A 19,882-nucleotide genomic window follows, 5' to 3' on the forward strand; every position below is an offset into this window, starting at 1 on the left:
CATCCTTGAACAGGATGTCAGCTAAACTACCTGAATCGACCAAGATGCGCTTTACCTCGAAGTCATTCAGCCACATCTTTATGATCAGGGCGTCGTCATGGGGATATTGAACCCCGCGCGCATCATCCTCTGTAAAGAATATTGGGTCTTCAAGCCTAGGTTGCTTCGGTGGATTATGTTCATCACGTTCTAGTTCGCGAACCGAGGCTTTCCCCGCTGCTGAGGTGCAGCTCGCGATGATGGACCCGCTAATAATCATATTGATTACTCCGCGGATCGGTCTCTCTTCTGATAGCTGTCTTTGTGGCTACTCACTCTGTCTGCTGCTGGACTCAGGAGCATTTCTCCTTTGCTCCTCCTGCCGATCTGTCTGGTTTTTATTCTCTTTTTGTACAAAATTTTTCAAGTATCCACGACGGATGAGTTTTTCGATCTCGTTGCGGAGATTTCTACAATTTTCGGTATATGACCATGATCTTTATGGAAATGACAACAAACATTATTATTTCTAGTGGTGGGATCTCCCTTCAATCGAGGTGGCCACTTCACATATGAGGCATCCTTTATCGCCATGAGAATTTCTCACCGCTTCGCGTTTAGGGGCATGCAGTTCGTCCTTTCAGCCGGAGGAGTTCAGGAATGCTGATCTGACTTGTTTCTTCCCCTGGTTGGAGACTTGCTTTTTCTTCTTTTGCTGCCACCGTTGTTCGGGTTGTCATCTTCTCTTTTTCTCTTCTCCGCTACGGCTTTATTCTTCTAGTTCATCTCCTCTTCAGTCCCGACGAACTGATCGGCGAGCTTGAGGAATTCGGTGATATCCTTGGGCTTGTTTGCCACTACGTGCCACTTGAATTCCCTATGGGTAATATCCTTCTTTGCTGCCGCGAGTCTTACAGCGAGATCCAGGTCAGGGATCTGCAAACATGTGTCATTGAAGCGCTTGATGTAGCTCCGGATCGACTCTCCTTCCCTCTGGACTATGTTGAAGAGGCTTTCTTGTGACCTCATACACTTCTTGCTGGTGATGAAGTGCGAGGTGAACATCTGCACGAACTGCGTCCAACTCTTGATCGTCCCTGGTGCGAGGTTTCTGTACCATGTGCGAGCTACTCCTTTGAAGGTCGTGGAGAAGGCAACGCACATGCAAGATTCATCAGCCCCAGCTAGATGCATCTGGGACTGGAAGGAGTTTACATGATCATTTGTGTCGAACGACCCATCATACTTATCCAGCAGAGGCACTTTGAAGTCCTTCGGCATCGGTGTCGCCAAGAGCTCGGAGGACAAAGGAGATGACATGGAGAGGAGGGGAGCGGTCTTCGTGGCTTCCGAGCTTGCCTCCTCTTTACCTTTAGGCTGCTCGGGCTGACTAGGTCCAGCGAGCTGGCTTGGAGCTACAGCCAGACGTGCCTTAGCACGCTGCCTTTGCTGCTTCCTGACTGGTTCCGCATTGGTGCTGCTGACCTCTGTGTTGTCGGGCAATGTCCTGGGATGGTGTGGTTCAGACTGCTGACGCTGGCTGCTTTGGATAGAGGGGCCTCGTCTGGAGTCCACGGCCAGAACCCCGAACCGGTTCCCTGCAAGCGAACCCTCATGTTGCGAGGGCCGAGGTGAAGTAGCTCTGGCGAGCTGAGTGTCTCCCGACTTGTTCACTTGCTGTGAGGCGGGAGGAGTAACTTGCCTTTCCCTCCTGCCGCGGGATGAGACTTGGCTCCCAAGAGGATGCTGAATCTGGGAAGTCTCTCCCCGACGAGGAGGGTGAGTGTTCTGACAACGAGACTTGTTCTGCAATGCTGTTGGATGCCAAGGTGGAACCGGCTGTTGATTCTGCTGCAGCGGTGGGAATTGCTGCTGGTAGATGTGGTGCAAGACCTATTGCTAGTAATGCTGAAGTTGCTGGACCTGTTGCATTTGGGCTTGAATAGATCGTATGTAGTGTACCAGGTTGTCGAGTTGATGCTGTCCTACCTCAGGGGGAACCACAGATGGTTCAGCAAAAGTTGCACCCACTATTGGAGGAAGTGGGGTATTTACTGGCACAGTTGCTTAAGGCATAGTCAGCGTTTAGATCCCACCCACGGAGAGCGGTATGGTGAACTGATCGATGCACACAGTCGGGATCTGAGGTTGCCCCCCAGAGATATTCATTTCTCCGTTCTGTCCGACGTTGCTGGAGGATGCCATTGATTATGGATTTGTGATTTTTGGTGGAAAAAGGCTTCTCGTAACGCTTCCCATAGACGACGCCAATTGATTTAGCGCGATATGGCTGCTCCCAGCTGGAGGTGATATGGATTCCAGACGGACGGCGGACTAAACCTACAAGGATATCAGAGTACCTCGGGATGCTAACCCGGCGAGGTCGCTCCGATGCTTAAGTCATACCTTGCACCCCTAGGGGATGGAGCCTTTATATAATGAAGTCCTCGCGGGTTTCACAGAGTAGTTCCAGAATTCTCGTCACGATGAGATCCGTTTCCGCGATAATGGGAGATAGTGTTGCCAACGAATAGGGTTTATCAAGTCCGCACGAATCGGTCGGGGGAGATAAGGCTGGCTATTGCGCGGTGTGATCCCACGAGACTCGGGAACCGTCGGAAGGATTTTTGGGATCCTCAGTGGCATGTTGGTATCCTTGAGCTGACGTCTTTAAGCCCCCAGCTGGACTGGATGTCGAAGTGCCTTGGCATTGAAGTGTTCTTGTTGCGGTTTGGTACCGATGCGATCTCGTTTCGGGGTGACCCTGTCTCGAGGTCACTTTAGTTTGGGGTAGATGGGTACCCGAGACTGTTATGCTACGGGCTGGTCATGCTGAGTTGTCATCTGTTAGTCAGGGCGTGTCCACGTGTCCCCCTGTTACGAGGTCGAGCAAAATCACCCTTGATCAAATACCATTGGGCTAACCACAATGTTCTCCTTCAACATAATGGTTCTTTATTTGTCAACACCTTATTTTTGCTCGATCCGTTGTCTAAACCTCCAAATTACCCTGAGCGCCTGATCAGACCATTCCGATCACTCCCAAACACCTAAAACCAAAAAAAAAAAAATGAATTTTGCCCCGAGAGCCCTTAAATCCATCATTAAATTTACCCAATACCAATCCGATGGCCCCAATCAATCCCCATCTACACATCCACCCATAGATCAAATACCACCATTATACCTTAGATAATCTAAAATGCCTACCCACAAAATATCAACTCAAAATTCCTCCATTTACTCCTCTGTCGTATCAAGATTCCATTTTAAGGCTTTAGATTGACCAGATTCCAAATCCTCCCGATCCGAGCCTAGTTGGCCCAATCCGACCTTACCAATCACCTCAGAATTCTCAAAAACCATATCTTGTGAAATTTCACGCAAAACTAACTTTATTTGCCTCTACATCACACATAGATTCTATTTCAAGGCCCCCAAATTGATCGAATCAAGCCCCTATCAGATCTGCCTAATCCAGGCCCAATTGGCTCAATCGGACCTTACCAATCACCTCACACTGTCTCAAAATCCCTATCCTATGAAATTTCACCCAAATCTATGTTTTTTTGCCCCTCCATCACACAGATTCCATTTCGAGGCCCATTGTCTAAATCAAACCCCTCCTAGATCTGCCCAATCCAGGCTCAATTGGCCCAATCTGATCTTACAATCACCTTAGGCTGCCAAAAAACCCTACCCTCTGAAATGTCATCCAAAACTGCCTTTATTTGCCCCCATTGCATAAAAGATTTTAATCTAAAGCTCTAGATCGACCGAATTCCTCACTCTCTAGACCTGCCTGATTTGAGGCCAGTTGCCGATCTGATCCCACCAGTCAATCCAAAAAACCCCATTTTACCCTTTCATACAATTCTGTTTTGGCCTATTTGACCTAAAAATCTTCACCATTCAACTGGAAACCCGGTTTAACCCCTTGGACCCAGTTTTATCTAACTTTTACAAAATTATTAAAATGCCCCATATGTTGCGTAATTTACAAAATTTGCCACTGACCCATACAAGTTAAACGATTAAACCTATCGGCCGAATTTGGGGGAAGACTGTTCATCTTCTTCTTCGCAGATCAGAAGCGGGGGCGGCGACCCTCCACCTCCGATCTTTCTCTCTCCATCTGTCTCTCTTTTGTTCTCTATCTCTCTTCTCCTCCTTTTTCTTCTTCTTCTTCTTCCTCCTCCTCCCTCCTCCTCTGTTCTATTTTTTGAACCGCTGAAATCACCCGAAGATACTGTAGATCGTCTTCTTCTTCGAGAGGAGCGTAGAACGGCAGTCCTTCCTCTTTCTTCACTTTGATCTTCGCCTCCCTGAAACCATCACTTAAGATCTGTTCCGTCCGCTGAGCAAGTAGAATAGACTGTAGCAGTGACCACGTGAAACTCCTCCCGATAGCACGATCCCCTGTCGCAGCAACGAACTCAGGCCTATATTCGAGCAAGTAAACTCCGTCTGTGCTTTTTTAATTATTTTCATTCGTTTTTCTTTGTTTTTCTTTCTGTTTTATTTGCTTTTATCTTGGAATAACCCAGATCTGGGATCATTGATCGGAGCCGGTATAGAGACTGCTACCGAACCGGCCGTCACCTGTCATAGTCCATATTTATTGCCGAGCTTGTTTTGCATTATAATTATTTTTTTCTCTTTTTTTTTTTTTTAGAGTTAAACTATCTGATTAATAGTCAAGAGAACTAATGACTGTTTTTTTTTTTTTTTCTTGTTGTTCTCCGTCTCTCATGCGATTGGCGATAACATTATTATTCATCTCAACGTACCTCTTTTTCTTTGGAGGTTGAATTGGTGTGAAGAAAAAGCTGATAGGTCTTTGAATCTTAGTATAGCATTCTGTTTCCCACGTTATTTTAATCTCCTTGTCTCCTTTTTCTGTCGTGTTTAGAACTGATATCAACATGTCGATTGCCTTGTTTTTCTGATTGCGGATCGGTGGATATTGAATATTTTGTTATCTTTTGATTAAATTGAGTTGGAGTTGCATAGTTATTTGGTCTTACTTCCTGAATTCGTAATAAGAGGTCCCAAGATGGATGATTCACCTGGTGTTAAACCAAAACTAAAAGAGGAAGATATCGGCTACAAGGAGTAAGACAGATTTGGAAGAGACGAAAATGATAAAAGAAATAAACAATAATAGTAAGAATAAAGATATGAGTGGGTAAAATAAAAAAGGGTGAAAAACAGAAAATAAAAAATTGTAATGACGAATTTGTTTAAAAGGTTTGGATATTTGGTTTAATAGATAGGATCAATGTTTTAAAACGCGGAGGCGTGACACGAGATGCTCCACTACCTAGAGGCGTGAGGCGTAGTTCAGAATACAAGAGGCGTAAGCCTCCCGAACACAAGAGGCCTAAGCCTCCCGAACACAAGGAGGGGGTTAGGAGGAGGATGAAGAGGAAGAGGGGTCTCATTTTTCTTTATTTTAATAAAAATCTTTTATATTAAGAAGAATAAAGATGTATAACATTAGTTAAAAGTGGGGGGGGGTCTTGTCGAAAAAGATGCAAGCTCGCTTCGCTCTCTTGTTGGAGTGGAGGAAGACACCCCTCTCCCCCCCCACCTCCCCAACTCAAAAAAAAAAAAAAAATTGGGCTGCATCGAAGCTGAGGGGGCAGAGGGCAAACCACTTTCTTTTCCCTTATCTTTTCTTCCCTTCCTTTCCTTTTTTCTTTTTTTTCTTCTCTTTCTTTTTCTTTCCCTTCCCTTCCCTTCCCTTTCCTTCCCTTTCCTTTTTTTTTTCTTTTTCTTTTCTGTATGAGGCGTATGCCTCTAGCACGCCTCATAAAAAAAGCGCAACTACTACTACTACTACTACTACTACTACTACTACTACTACTACTACTACTACTACTACTACTAATAATAATAATAAAATAGCAAAAAAAAGCATAAAAAAATTTTAGGAGGATTGTCCTGTGTAGGTTTGTTCTTGATTTGCTTATTAGTATGTTTATAGTCAATCAGATCTGGGAGAGGGGTGCCTAATCCCTTCTCTCTCCCATCCTACTCAGACCGGTATAGTTAGTGCTTGAGGCTTGGAGTCACTAAAAAATGAAAATTGATTTTGATGCCATTCTCGTAGGTCCCATCACCTCCATTTCCATAACTGATGGGTGGCGATTCCATTTCTAGTTCAAGTGAGCCGTTTTCTAACGCTGACACCATTAGAGCTACATTGTTACCCAATCATTTCGAGTTCCATATTTTTTTGTCAATCTTAATAAAACTCCTACAATTATGGGTGGAATTTTCAGACCCAACACACATGGTCCACCCACTTACCATTTTTTCATTAGTCCCATTGCCCCTTTATTTAAATTCAAATAACTCATTGATTTTACTCAGGATTAGTTGCTATAATTGATTCTCAATGGATTAACTAATGGTAATTGCTGGAAATTCGACTTGTAATCTATTGCTGTAATTAATTCCAAGTAGAGTAGGGCGTTAAGGGTTGGGTTTGTCACATTTATAAACAAAGGTTTGGGTTTTGCACAGATATGGTTGAACTTGCACCCTACCCGAATTAGCTTGAGCACAACCTGGTTGACTGTTTTAGCAGTACAATCATTGCATTTATAGGGCAATTGACAAGATTGACCGGTCTGACCATCCAGTTAAATATGCTATTGACACAGGACGAATCCAACCAACCGGTTTTTCTTTTATGTTGATTTGTTCTTTCTTTGATAAATTTGTCTTTGATGGATTAAATATCTATGTTTTGTGTTTATGATTGTCTGATAATCCCATGTGGGCCCCACCTATTGGACCCGGGAGAGGGGTGCCTAACCCCTTCTCCTCTTCCATCCGAGTCTTACCTGTACTGGTTTAGCCAGTTCCTTGGGCCGTTGGAGTCACTACAAAACTGAACATGCTTTTCGATGTTGATCTCCCATCACCTCTATTTCCAAAACTAATGGTTGGCGACTCCAACTTAACCCCAAGTGAGCCGTTTTCCAATGCTCACAACAACCATTCTTATCATTTTGCCATGTCTAACCAAGTTATTAAAAGTGAGTTGGTTTTCACTTTCAAGCTATCTTTTCATAAAACTGAAGGTGTTACAAGGTTAATGGGTTGGGTTGGGTCAATGTGGATTGGGGTTGAATCCAGCCCATTTAATTTTATTTAAATGGGTTGGTGGATTAGATGGATGGGTTGATAGTCAAACCAAACCCACTCAATTTCCACTTTTACCTATAATGATCTCCAATTGGCCCTACTATGGTCAGACTTCAAAGAATTGAGGGGAGCACATAGACTTGAATATAGATTGCTAGAGCAGAATCTTCATCTTCTTCTGGTTTAGTTGACACATACCCAAAACGCATACTCCAGTGATCTAATAAAAGGCCTATCCTCTCCATTGCCATTTTGGTTTTTCAATATGTCTTCTGTGATCTATTATCATGGCAAAATGAAACAAAATATGTTATGAAGTATTTTTTTTTTCCATTTTTGACTTGCTGTCATACATCTGATTTACAGCATTGCCATGCCTTGTTCAACCTTATGCACACGAGTAACTTTCATCCCCATGAAATAGGATTCACCATTTCTCTTGAAAGAACACCTCCCTTTGTTGGCCATACTGGTGTTCTGATTGCATCCATGTAAGAAACCCCATTTCTGACTTAAGCACTATGGTTATATTACATTCTCTGATGGCATTCTTGGTGACTTTCCTTGGTTTATCTTGCAGTCTCAGCAACTTCCCCACCCCCTCTGCTTCTCTTTTTTCCCCAAAGGAGCATGTGATGAAACCAATTTGGCAGTTTGGGTTTTCCCTTTCTTTTCATTATTTTGAATTTATCAACTTTCTGAACAGTATGAAAGAAACCTGGTTCACCCAATCATCTGTTTAGTTGTATCATATATTACCTGGATGCCTGTATAAGGGTAGGTATCTTGTCAGATACCTCAAATTTTAGTTACACCTTAACTAGCTATTTTCTCATTGTATCTAGGCTAGGTAACATAGGTTCTACCTACTTGTCTTTGTAAAGAATGGGAAAGTTTATATTTACTGATATCTTTGACTATTCTGTAATATGCAATACTCTATACAGTCTGGTTACATCTTTTGCCCAAGACAATGACAGAGGAATCTGCCACAAAGACCGCTTCGGGAAGCTTCTCCCCCTATGAAAATGGTGGCCGAACAGTAGAGGAGTGCCAGGATATGATCCAGAAAAGCCTCAGAAGTAAATAATCTTCTCTCTCTCTATATATAAGTGTGAATGCAATGTGGAATTTTTTTGGACTAAAATTACCCTTTATTTCTTTATTTGAGAAACGGTATAAAAGTCATTTTATTATTGCTTTAATGACTACTAAAATGTCTATATTTGTGTATTTAATGCATCTCTAATTGTAAGGATTGAAATGTCACTTCAATTATTAATTTCCACCTCATTTAATCCCCACTCATTAAGTATTATACTTAAGGCATTAAATCCCATTTTCTCTTATTAAATCCTATATTTTAAGTTATTTTTCACTAATAAATGTTACTAATTTTTTGTGGCAAAGATAAATGCTACTAATTAGATCAATGTCAATATTTTTAACAATATAAACCCATATGTTTTAAAGCTGACTCAAAAACAAAACAATTTTTTATCCAAGTGGTGGCTTAGCAATTCAACCATCTGAATCAAATTGATCAACCTACGAAGTTATGGTTAGGTAATAAAATTTTTAAAATATAAATAAATATAGAAAGGTACAAAAAAATTTAGACACATTTATGATATTTTTATTTATCAAATTAAAAAAATAAGTGTAATAGCAAGAATTGTTTTTATTGATAATGAAAATGAAATACATAATTTAGAACTAATAAAAAATGAAATATAAAAATTAAAAATAAATAGTTCAACTTTTGGGTTAAATGCGTTAACCTTTAATGCCATAAATACATAATAAAAATTAATAAAATATAAAAATACATAAAATTTTGCAATTGGTCCCTGGACTTTAAAATGCGACAATTTAGTACCTGAATTTTCAAAATGTGCCAATCTAGTACCTTTCATTAACCAACTGCTAACTAGCCATTAAGTAGTATTTGAGAAAGAAATGTCCTTCGAGTGTCATGTAATTTTCTTAATCAACCATCCAAGTGTTGACAAAAAATGAACAATCCCAAATCCTTGCCTCTTCTATTCAAAAAAGTTGGGGTCATGTCTCAATGGGCATTTTGGTGATCCTAACTTTCTTGAATAGAAGAGGCAAAGTCATTTTTTGATGGTTGATAAGCAAATTAGATGACACTTTGAGGGCATTTGTGTCTTTGAAAGTTCGAGTACTGAATTGTTGCATTTTAAAGTTCAGGGACTAGAGTGACACTTGGCCCAAAGTATAGAGTACTAATTGGGAATTTTCTCTTACTTTTACACACAAAAATACAAAAAAATGTAGAAAAAATTCAACACATCTATAATTCTATATTTACACTACTATTAAAAATATGAATAAGTTTGTGGAACTTTTTTTTGACTAAAATACTCAATTTTGAATTTAGTCTCTATTTAATTGTAAGATTTAAATTGTAAATTGTTCTACTACTTTCCACATTAAATCTTACATTTTTTTGATAAATGAACAAATGAAAAAAGATACGCTAGAAAAATAAAACACTACAAAATGAGGAGTCTAGCTAAGTAGGTAGGTCCGTCAATGATACTTGAAACTTCACAACTTGATTCGGTTATCACATATTTGGATGAGGTGTTTATGTAATCAGATTTGGATTTTGTGACCTGCATCTGATTAATAATAAAATAACAAATAAATATAAAAAAAATAAAAATTATAGAAAAATTTGGATATATTATTATTATCATTATCATCATGTAGAATTGCCACGTGCAAAGCACGTGCACGTTTACTAGTATATCCTTTTGCAAGATAGTCAGGGATTTTTGTTTGTTGATTTTGAAGCTCCTACTGTTAGATTTCTGAAAGAGCATATAGAGAAAGCTGGTTAATAATAAAAAAAATAAAATTTAAAAATTAAAAAATACATAAAAATTATAGAAAAATTTGGATATATTATTACTATCATTATCATCATGTAGAATTGCCACGTGCAAAGCACGTGCACGTTTACTAGTATATCCTTTTGCAAGATAGTCAGGGATTTTTATTTGTTGATTTTGAAGCTCCTACTGTTAGATTTCTGAAAGAGCATATAGAGAAAGCTGGATGCATGATTGGGGACAAGTTCATCAAGGCTGTCAATTGTGACAAACAGATCAGTGGTGGTTATGTACGGGGTGAAGGGGTAACCATCTTCACTTCTCTTGTTGTAATTGAGATTTTATTTATTTTCTTAATTTATTTGGAATATAAAGGACAATTACTAGATGTTATCAGCTATCTAGGGTCTCGGGAGGGATGGACTAGATAGGGAAGAAAAGAGGAAGGAAAGTGACACTAAACCAAGAAAAAAATAATTCCATTTGAAAATGAATAAGGAAAAATGATGTCCAGGTTTAGAAGTAAAAAGACTCATCGTGATATTTAGGTTTTGAAAGTCTTTGCACGATTAAGAGGGGGTTTGTTTGGTGTCTGGCCTAGTAAGAAGGGGAAGAAAACAAAGAAACAGAACTTGAGGAGCAAAGTTTTTCCCGGTCAAGATTCTGTAGCAGCAGATCTTTCTAGCAAATTTTGATAAGTTTTCAGGTTTTTTGCTACTCTTGTAATTTCTGCTGGTTTTGTCAATTGGTGGGGGTGTGGAGTCTAGTGAAGTGAGTTTGTTGTTGTTTTGTTAATAGTGTGTTGAATTCTCTCATGTGATGTTTTTTTTTTTAATCTTATGTTAAAGGTGTGCTGTCAATGTGTTTTATGTCATTGTGTTGGAGGTAGTAGTTGGTTGAAGGGGCTGTCTCTTCTCTTTTGTGGGTGCTATCTTATCACCTCTTTGTATCCCTCTTCTTTGCTTTCTTTGTAATTTTTCTTTTTTATTTATTACCAAAAAATGAATAAGGAAAACGATGAAAATTAAAATGTGGCATTTTGCTTTCTTAGTAATTTTTCTTTTTTGAATCCCCTTCAATGATTAGTCTTTTAATCCCCATTTCTTAAGCCTTCACCACCCCATAAATTGCTGCCAATAATTCTGATCTCACCACATCACCTTGCTGAACTGGGCCTGGATACAATGCTAGGATGTTTCCATTTTCTTCTCTAATTACCCCACCAATACCCAATGGACCGGATTCTATAAGTTATCTTCTCCTGCATTTTATTGGATCATCTATGAATTGAATATAATGAAACAAAAGGAGGGGGGGGGGGGGGTAGGGAAGGAAACCAGAAACACTGGAGGTATCAAATCATCAAAAAAGTAACAATATAACAACTTGTTTGATGAAACTAAAATTAGTGGTATCTGATTCTTATTTCTTAATGAATTATTAGTAGCCATATTTGGGAATATTGGACTACAAGGAAGTTATTATCTGATGAGGAAATTGGAACTAAGGGTTTTATGACATGGATTTTGAAACTTATGTTTCCTTTTGTTGTTTGATGTTTGAATTAACTCAATGTAAGGGTGTTTACTAAGTTCATGCTCCTCTTTTTTGGTTGACAGATACTGGTATGTAGTAACCACATGAATATTCAAGATGAGGTAAACCAAGTAGTTATTCATGAGTTGATCCATGCCTATGATGATTGTCGGGCTGCAAACTTGGACTGGGCGAATTGTGCTCATCATGCCTGTAGTGAGGTTTGTATCTACATGATAGTTGAAACTTTCATATATCCTCCCTTGCCACCAATATCTTTCTTTTTCTTTCATTTCAGCCTCTATTTGTATGTAGATTCGTGCTGGCCATCTAAGTGGCGATTGCCACTACAAACGAGAACTACTGCGTGGTTATATGAAAATACGAGGTCATGAACAAGTAAGTATTTCTGTTCTTTCTGGAATTCCAGATCAACTTAGTGAGAGTGCCTATGTAACATATTCATGGTTTAATATGTCCACAAATTTCCTACTATTTCCATGACATGTTTCCATTTCCATGGGTTCCCATACCAAATATTACTGGAATTGACATATTCTCCGATAAAAAGCTACTGGTGCTATGCGGCGTACAAGAGATAATATTATAAGTTAACAACAAAATTTTAGATATGTGGAATAGTGGTATTAATGCCCACATAATGGACTTGATTACCATTTTGAGCCAGCTCGAATTTCTTTTAAAAAATCAAGTTAAATTGTAGTTTTTATTATGCAATAAATTATTTGGTTTCTTTAATCGAATCATGTGCACTTTACTGAGAGTGACTTCTAACAATTGGCTGATTTTCATTTCGGAGGAAGAGTTGAGTGGGAGGGGAGCTTTCACCATTCAGGTTTGAGAACATGTGGCTGTCCCACCCAGGTATTATTGACAAAATCAGAGATTGGTGGGTTAGCTGCCTTTTGTGGGCCTGGAAGGGTATGGGCTTTATTAGGAGATTGAAATTGTTGAAAATGAAAATCAAGGAGTATTGACCACTTTGGGAGATTAGAGGTGAAAAAACAGGAGGCTACAGACAAGATTAAAAAGTTGGACCTTAAAGAAAATCGAGGTATCTTTGAGGAGAATGATAAATTTGAAAGGAGATCCCTGAGTCTATTGGAAGACATTTTAATTAAGGAAGGAATAATTTGGAGACAAAAAATCAAGGTATAAGTGGACCAAAGAAGGCGATAGAAATACTAAAGTTTTCATGCCTTGGCTACTGAGAGGGAAAGGAAGAATTTTATTGCAAAATTAGAAGTAGAAGGTGTGATTCTCACTCAACAAGATGAAATCTCATAGGTCTTTGCCCATCATTTCAGATCTATATTTAGGAAGCCGGTTGGTGATAGAATTTGGCTGGAGGGGTTAAATTGACCTAAGTTATCAGAGGATTCAAAAGATTGGCTGGAAAGAAAATTTGAATTGGAGGAAATTAGGGAAGCTGTATTCTCCATAGATGGATCTTAAGTGCTAGGACCAAATTGGTTTTCTATGGCATTTTACCAAGGCTGTTGGGACTTTCTAGAAGTTGAAATTTTGGAGATTTTTTGGTAAACTTTTTGAGAGGGGTCATTAATTCGGGTACTTTCTTAGCTTTGATTCCCAAAATGGTTTAAGCCATTTACCCTAGGGACTTCAGACCTATGAATCTGGTACATAGCATATATAAAATCATTGCTTAGGTGGTTTCTTTAAGGATTAAGAAAGTTCTTTCACATTTAAACTCTCATAACCAAGGGGTTTTCATGCAGAATAGACAAATTATTGACCCAATTTTAGTCAGGGGTGTTGACGGATTGAATGGAAAAGGAGGATTGGGAATTGAGAATATTGAGAGAAAAACCATGGGTAAAAATTGTGAAGAGTATTCATAGGCTCTTGGCAAATGGATGGGACTTTGGAACATTGGTTAGGGGAGGGATTCCTGGGCTTCTCATTGGGTGAGGACGATGGTTTTTTGTTTTTTTGATGAATAATATGGACGATGGTTTTTTTCTTTATATTCAGTTGATGACATCATGCTGAATTGGAAAGAGGTGGCTGAATCTGCACCTGTTAATCCATCTAATACTGCACATTGGACAGCAATGGTTTATGGAGGTACAATTGGAGTGGATGACTCCCTTAGAGCTGAGATCTTTGCAGTTATGGAAGGAGTCCAGAAAGCCAAGGAGATGAACATCAAAAAACTCTTAATTGGAGGGGATTCGGAGGTGGTGATAGGGTGGCTGAATGCAGACAGCAATGGTTTATGGAGGTACAGTAATCAGAGGAGGAAATTTAAATAAGTGGCTGGTGCGAGATGGAAGTTAAAATGTGCTGGGTCAAACGATCAGCCAATTTTTTAGCTGATGGTTTAGCTAAACAAGGGGCAGAAAGGGATTCAATGTTTTGGGCTAAGTTGTAATTTTTTGTCTCTACCTATTCTTTTGTTTTCTTGATTGTACTTGGAAGATAAGTGTGTTTGTCTTCCTTATGTAACTTTGGTGAATTAATGAAATTGTTATTGATCAAAAAAAAAAAAAATACTGCACATTGGACCCCTCTGGGGAGGTTTCATCAAAGTGGACTTTGATAGGAGTTGCTTGGGCAATCTGGGCATTTCTGGAATAGGAAGAGTCGACGAGGGTGGTAGAGTGGTGGCTCTTTATTTGGGACCATTTGGGAAGGCTGAGGTATTGGTAGCAGTTGCAGGAATCCAAAAAGCAATTTCTCTAAAAATTAAGAAGTTAATAATTGAGAAGGATTCAAAGCTGGTGGTTAATTGGCAGCAAAAAGAAGAATAGGATCGTTGGATATTCAACAATGAAAAGAAAAAGATTAAATGGTTGACTCAGAATATGGAAGTCAGAGTTCAGTGGGTTAAAAGATGTGCAAATTCATTTGTAGATTCTCTTGCTAGGCCGGGGATGGGTAGAACTTATCTATTTTGGGCACAATTGTAATTGTCTTTTGTAATTTTCTGCTTCCAGGGAGAGATAAGGGAGGTTATCTCCTCCTTTTTTTCATCTGATGTAATCCTTTTAATTAATCAATGGAATTTCCAGTTATTGATACAAAAAAAAAACTGCTTGTATAATAAATTATTTGGTATCTCTATTAGAATCATTTGCACTTTCTATGAGTTTAATTTTGCTTGAACTCACTCTATCATGTACTTTTGATTATTTGGAACAAAATAATTTAAAAGGGTCTATATATGCATATTTTATTGTTGCATAAAATAACATTCTATATTTTTGCATGTTTCCAACATTCTGTATTTGGATGACCGGTATTTCCTTTGGCACCAACATTTTAAACTGTGTGTTACCGTGTCAGTAAGTTTCCTATGAACGGTGACTACATGTTGCCAAGGTAGCCAAAATTAAAGTACAGACAATCCCAAACCTTGTATAATGTCAATATACATAATACATAATTATACATACAAATTATATATAGTCAGTTTGGGTATTAGGTTCAGAACAATCAAAGCTGGTCCCAACCCAATTATAATTAGGACATGTAATGCACACCCAAACCCTGTATAATATCAGTTTGGTTCTGTCAGGTCTGCTTGACTCATTGTTGACTCTAAACGATATCCTTGGTAATACTTTATAGTTACAAAAAAAATTGCCATGAGTCATACCCATACTACTTTGAATAGAGTTATAATATGAACTTGGTGTATGATCCTTCTACCTTCATATCATTGTGTGACAAGCATGGTGGTTATCATGTATGTATCTATAAAGATTCTTAATTGTATATGTACTCTCTCTTTTTGTTTTTTGAAGGTAAAATAAAATTTTTATATAAAGACAAAAAAATATACAAGATGGTGATAAGAAATCAACTCAAGGATAAAAAAAGTACATCTCAAAATAACCAAAAATCCAACACCTAGCAACACTCAACAAATCCCCACAAAAGGCAAAAATAATGACCCTCAAAGAAAGTGAAACCTGCTATGAGAAATCACAACGCTCCAAAACTCAAAGCAAACAAACTCCAACGCCTTGATTTTACTCTCTTGCAAACCTCTTTTTGCTTTACCTAAGCTTCTTCTTCTTATTTGGAGTCTTTTCCAATTCCTTTCTTCCATACCATAATTCTAACCTCATCACTTGCATCATCCCTGGTGTTCCTCTTTTCTTTATGAAAATTTTCAACCAAATCAACATCCTTGGAAAAAATCCCTTTTCACTAGCTTGACCAATCTATTTAGCAAAATCGACTGATTTCTGAAAATTTTTGAGCAACCCCTATTATTGAATTAATTCCAATGACTCCATTTCTGACTCCTTCCAACTCTCTAAAGACTTCTCTTACAAACTCCTCCCCTCCTAAGAATAAACCCATAATTTTGCTAACTTCAAGTTAAAGTGTTCACCACCACATCCATCCTCTGCCTCGAAATCTCTTCCTTATCAATCTCATCCTCTGTCTCCAAATCACCTTTATCCTCCAATGGTTTTTTCCTGTATTTTTTCTTCTATAAACCTGGGAGACTAGTTTATTTGAATCCCCTTTCTCCACTTCAAACCCAGTCAAACTCATCCCCCTTTGTTTGCTACCTTTGAGTCAATTCATTTCCTTCTATGGTATTCTCTTTCCTATCTTCCCCTTTGTTAGCACACAACCTCCCACAAACAAGTGGCTTCTTCATCCTTCAATCCCCTTCAGAACCCAAAATCCCAAATGTGACTCAAAGGAGAAATAGGATGGAATAGAAAACTCGAAATCACCTCATTTTTGTACAAAGAAATGGAAAACAAGGAAGGAAACAAATCCTTTAAGGGTCGGCCACCAAGCCAAGTGTCTTCCCAGAAACAAATTAAATTCCCTGAGATAACATCATACTTGATAAGACTGAGGAACTGAGGAAGCAGATTGTGAATTGCTTTCCAAGGTGTTGCCAAGGTAGCCTGACGTGATACACCAGCAACCCAGCCACTCTCCTAACAAGGTAGGAGCTAAGTATTGCCCCGCATCCCAACCATTAAACTTCCCCCCATCCACCACTGTTTCTTGATTTCCAACCTCTTGGTTTTTAAAACAGGCATCAGCCCCATGTACTTCTTGCCATTCACCCACCTTTTCATTTTTCTGCGAAAATTACAACTTTGCCCTCTCTGATGATTTGTTCGTCTTCTTTCTCCAAACGGTAATGTTCATCTTCCTTTGCAAGTCAGAGTCCTGCTTAAACAAGTCTTTCTTTTTTTTCTTGTTAGCACACCATCATCTCTCTTCGGATCAGAGTAAATCGAGTCTCTAAGAGAAGTTGGATCTTCCCTCTCAATTGTGATGCTAAGAACATACCTCTCACAAGCAAAAAACAAATTAATCGACATTCTCTAATTTCAAAAAGCCATTTGCATTTCATTTCAAAATCATGACATGATATTTTTTATTGGGGTGGTGGGAGGCGTGGGGTGGACTGGGAATGTGCCTTGGTAAATGGTATTTATTGGTCCTTGCAAATAGAAATACACTACAGTTCTAGAGGAACCAAGGAGTGAAGGAGGCTATCATTTGAAACTTTGGTAGGCAAACCTGCTGCCACTGGAAATGAAACAGAAAATGGGTGCAAAGATCAAAAAATAGCTTTGCTGATGCGTTGGCCACTCAAGTGGTAAACAGGAAATTCCTGTTTTGGGCACAAATGTAATGTAAAATAATAGTAGTAGTGATTGTGAATTTTTTTTCTAGTACACATTATGGGTCACTTGGCATATTGTACATCATTTTTTTATAAACAAAATCTAATAAAGTCAGACATTTACTAATAAAAAAATAAAAAAATAAAGGAAATGAAAGGAGGAATGCTAGAAAATAATGCCTGGGGGTACATTTCAGTGATGTTGGAATGCCCTCCTGAAAGCAATGCCCTACAGACAAGGTGAGACCCAAAAGAAAGGATAGCACTTGGCCATTTCAGTGATGCCATCAGAATAATTTGAATGTCTCCCAAGATTCTGAAATCTCTTCAGTTTCTAGGTCCTGATCCTGTTTCTGCTGCAAATGTCTTGTCTGGCTGGATAGCTGTTTTTAATAGTTAATACTGAATATTTGCTTGTCCCTCTTTTCAAATATTCAGTTGAAATATCGTATATTAGCTTGAAGTTAACCCTCTGATTTTGAAAGCTGTTCTTAATAGTTAATACCTTGGTGCCTTTATATTTAAAGGAGTGCGTGAAAAGAAGAGTTATGAAGTCAGTGGTTGCTAATCCTTACTGTTCAGAGGCAGCTGCAAGGGATGCCATGGAAGCTGTCTGGGATGTTTGTTACAATGATACAAAGCCGTTTGATAGAGCTCCTTGAAAATGCCCTAATTCGTTGCTCTATTATTGGTATTTTCACTCTTTTAAAAAAACTTAGATCATATAGGAGGGTAAAGAGAATTTTTTGTCATCTGAAGAGATAGGAATTGGTCTCATTTATACCATATTTTAATATTATTTATTTTTTTAATATTCGAGTACAGGTTTCATTATTTCAGATTTCAAGTATTTTTTTGTCTCCTCTCTATTTTCTTAAGAGATGTGATAGACTGAGCTTGAGAACTGTCCTATATGTTGGTGATCCGTTGAGCATGCACATATCAACAACTAATGTACTATTTGAGACCCATTAAAATAAGATTAATGTATCATTCGAGGCCTATTTCTCTTTCTTTTTTTCCCCAACAAAAACAAGGAATATTTTCTTTCCTTATGATTGATCTTTCTTTTTCTTTCTCATCTATTTGCAATTTGTCATGTGGATATCATATCTGTGTCTTTCTCGCCCTCGCAAGTAAGGTATAAAGTGGTTGTTAAGCATTCTTGCTAACCAAGTTCTTATGTTAAAAAAATGTGAAGAATTGATGTTTATTGGAAGAATTTACATGCATTATTCTCTTTCTTTTCCATATCTTTGGCTGTAATTATTAAAGAATGGACATTGCTACGTCTAGTTGCGGCCAATTTCAAAGGAACATGTAAGGGGCTGTTTGCCAATATGAGTGATTTTGTTTTGAATGCTGGGTTTTGGAATTTTGACGAATTTTCTGTATATATTGGGGAAAGGTATCTACAACCATGGAAAGTATAGTTGTATGATGCCGAATTTACTTGTGGCTGCAATGCTATGCAATCTTTGTGGAAGTAAAATATTTCCTATGGCATGAAGTGAAGTTTGAGGGAAGGGAACTTTTTAGACAGGTTAAAGGGATGCTTTTCCATCATTATGATGCTGCATCACTCCAATTCCTCATGATTCTTTACTTTTCTGATTGGGCAATTGGTGAGGTTTAGGTTTAGATCAATCCTAACCAAACTGGAGTTGTAAAACCTCTAACCCTATTCCTATTGCAACCTGAGGGTTGAGATCAGGCTGGGTTTGTGTTGGATTCCGGTTGGTCTGACTTTTTTACTTCTTTCTGTCGAATGTTCTTATTTCTTAAATTCAAGGGTTGGGGTTAATTCAATTTTTTATTATATATAAGAGGTAAAATACTTGAACATACCCTGAGTTTTCATAAATTGATTTAAATGTAATTTGTGGGATGACCCCATTTTCCTTTTAACATATGACCTAACCACGAAAACCTTAGCTCATTAATGAAGATTGATTGCTCCTTTCTCTGTTTTATATTGGTCCAATTCATTAGTGATACCACATTGCATTAATCAGTATGTGTAACAGTATCAAAAGCTAAACCACCATTAGGCATCCTCTTTCCCAAAACGAATGCAGAATAACCACTATTCAGGAAACTTTGGTTTCCTCTTTTTGTATAGAGCTTTCCACTGAATCAGGCTCCAAGTAATAAATAAGCACATAACTGGTTTGAACACGATTATGTGTCCTTTGCATTTTAGGAAGCAATTGGAAGTTTAAATCTTTTAAACTTCCTGCTTGTCAAAACTAATCAGCCAGCCACCATTGTATGGTGGAACTTGCTTTCCCTCTTTGTGCATCTCTATCTCTTTGTATGCATATTTTTTGGTAGGGTCAAGACTAATAGAATTAGCTCAGAACTTCAATACACCGATGACTTGATCTCTCCCAAAAATGTAAGGCAAAACTAGTAAAACAGGACTTGATAATTCACACAAGAGTTAAAACATAAACAGCAGGCAAAGTTGAAAAATAAGCTTAATAGGCTTTTAAGCATTAAGATTGAGATGTGGAGTTATCAAGCTTGCAGTAAACTCCAACCACCACCCACATGAGAGGAGATAGAGGGCAAAGCCGTTCCCCCTTTCGTCTATTCCTGACTTTCTATTTCTCTTAAACCCTAACCTACACAAACATATCATTAGAGAATCATTTGATGAAAACCCTACATTGCTTTTTGTTAGAAGTTG

The 19,882-nt window shown here is 38.4% G+C and overlaps 1 protein-coding gene across 7 annotated transcripts; it reads left to right on the forward strand.

Annotated features, from left to right (window-relative positions):
* The first annotated feature begins 4,011 nt into the window (after positions 1-4,011).
* On the forward strand, positions 4,012-18,204 carry LOC104611737 (Ku70-binding family protein). Of its 7 annotated transcripts, XM_088893280.1 has the most exons (8): positions 4,013-4,435; positions 7,504-7,628; positions 7,718-7,914; positions 8,085-8,219; positions 10,182-10,303; positions 11,618-11,755; positions 11,850-11,933; positions 17,718-18,204. In XM_088893280.1, the coding sequence occupies exons 4-8, from the start codon at positions 8,111-8,113 to the stop codon at positions 17,850-17,852; spliced, it is 588 nt and encodes a 195-aa protein (XP_088749406.1). In that variant the 5' UTR covers positions 4,013-4,435; positions 7,504-7,628; positions 7,718-7,914; positions 8,085-8,110; the 3' UTR covers positions 17,853-18,204. The 7 variants fall into 7 exon arrangements, with proteins under 7 accessions (XP_088749409.1, XP_088749406.1, XP_010277238.1 ...); XM_010278936.3 differs by lacking the exon at positions 7,718-7,914; XM_088893283.1 differs by lacking the exons at positions 7,504-7,628; positions 7,718-7,914 and having other exon boundaries at positions 4,012-4,435; positions 17,689-17,730.
* Positions 18,205-19,882: the final 1,678 nt, after the last annotated feature.

This window comes from Nelumbo nucifera, chromosome 8 (assembly GCF_055504915.1).
Source record: "Nelumbo nucifera cultivar China Antique chromosome 8, China Antique-T2T, whole genome shotgun sequence".
NCBI lineage: Eukaryota > Viridiplantae > Streptophyta > Magnoliopsida > Proteales > Nelumbonaceae > Nelumbo > Nelumbo nucifera.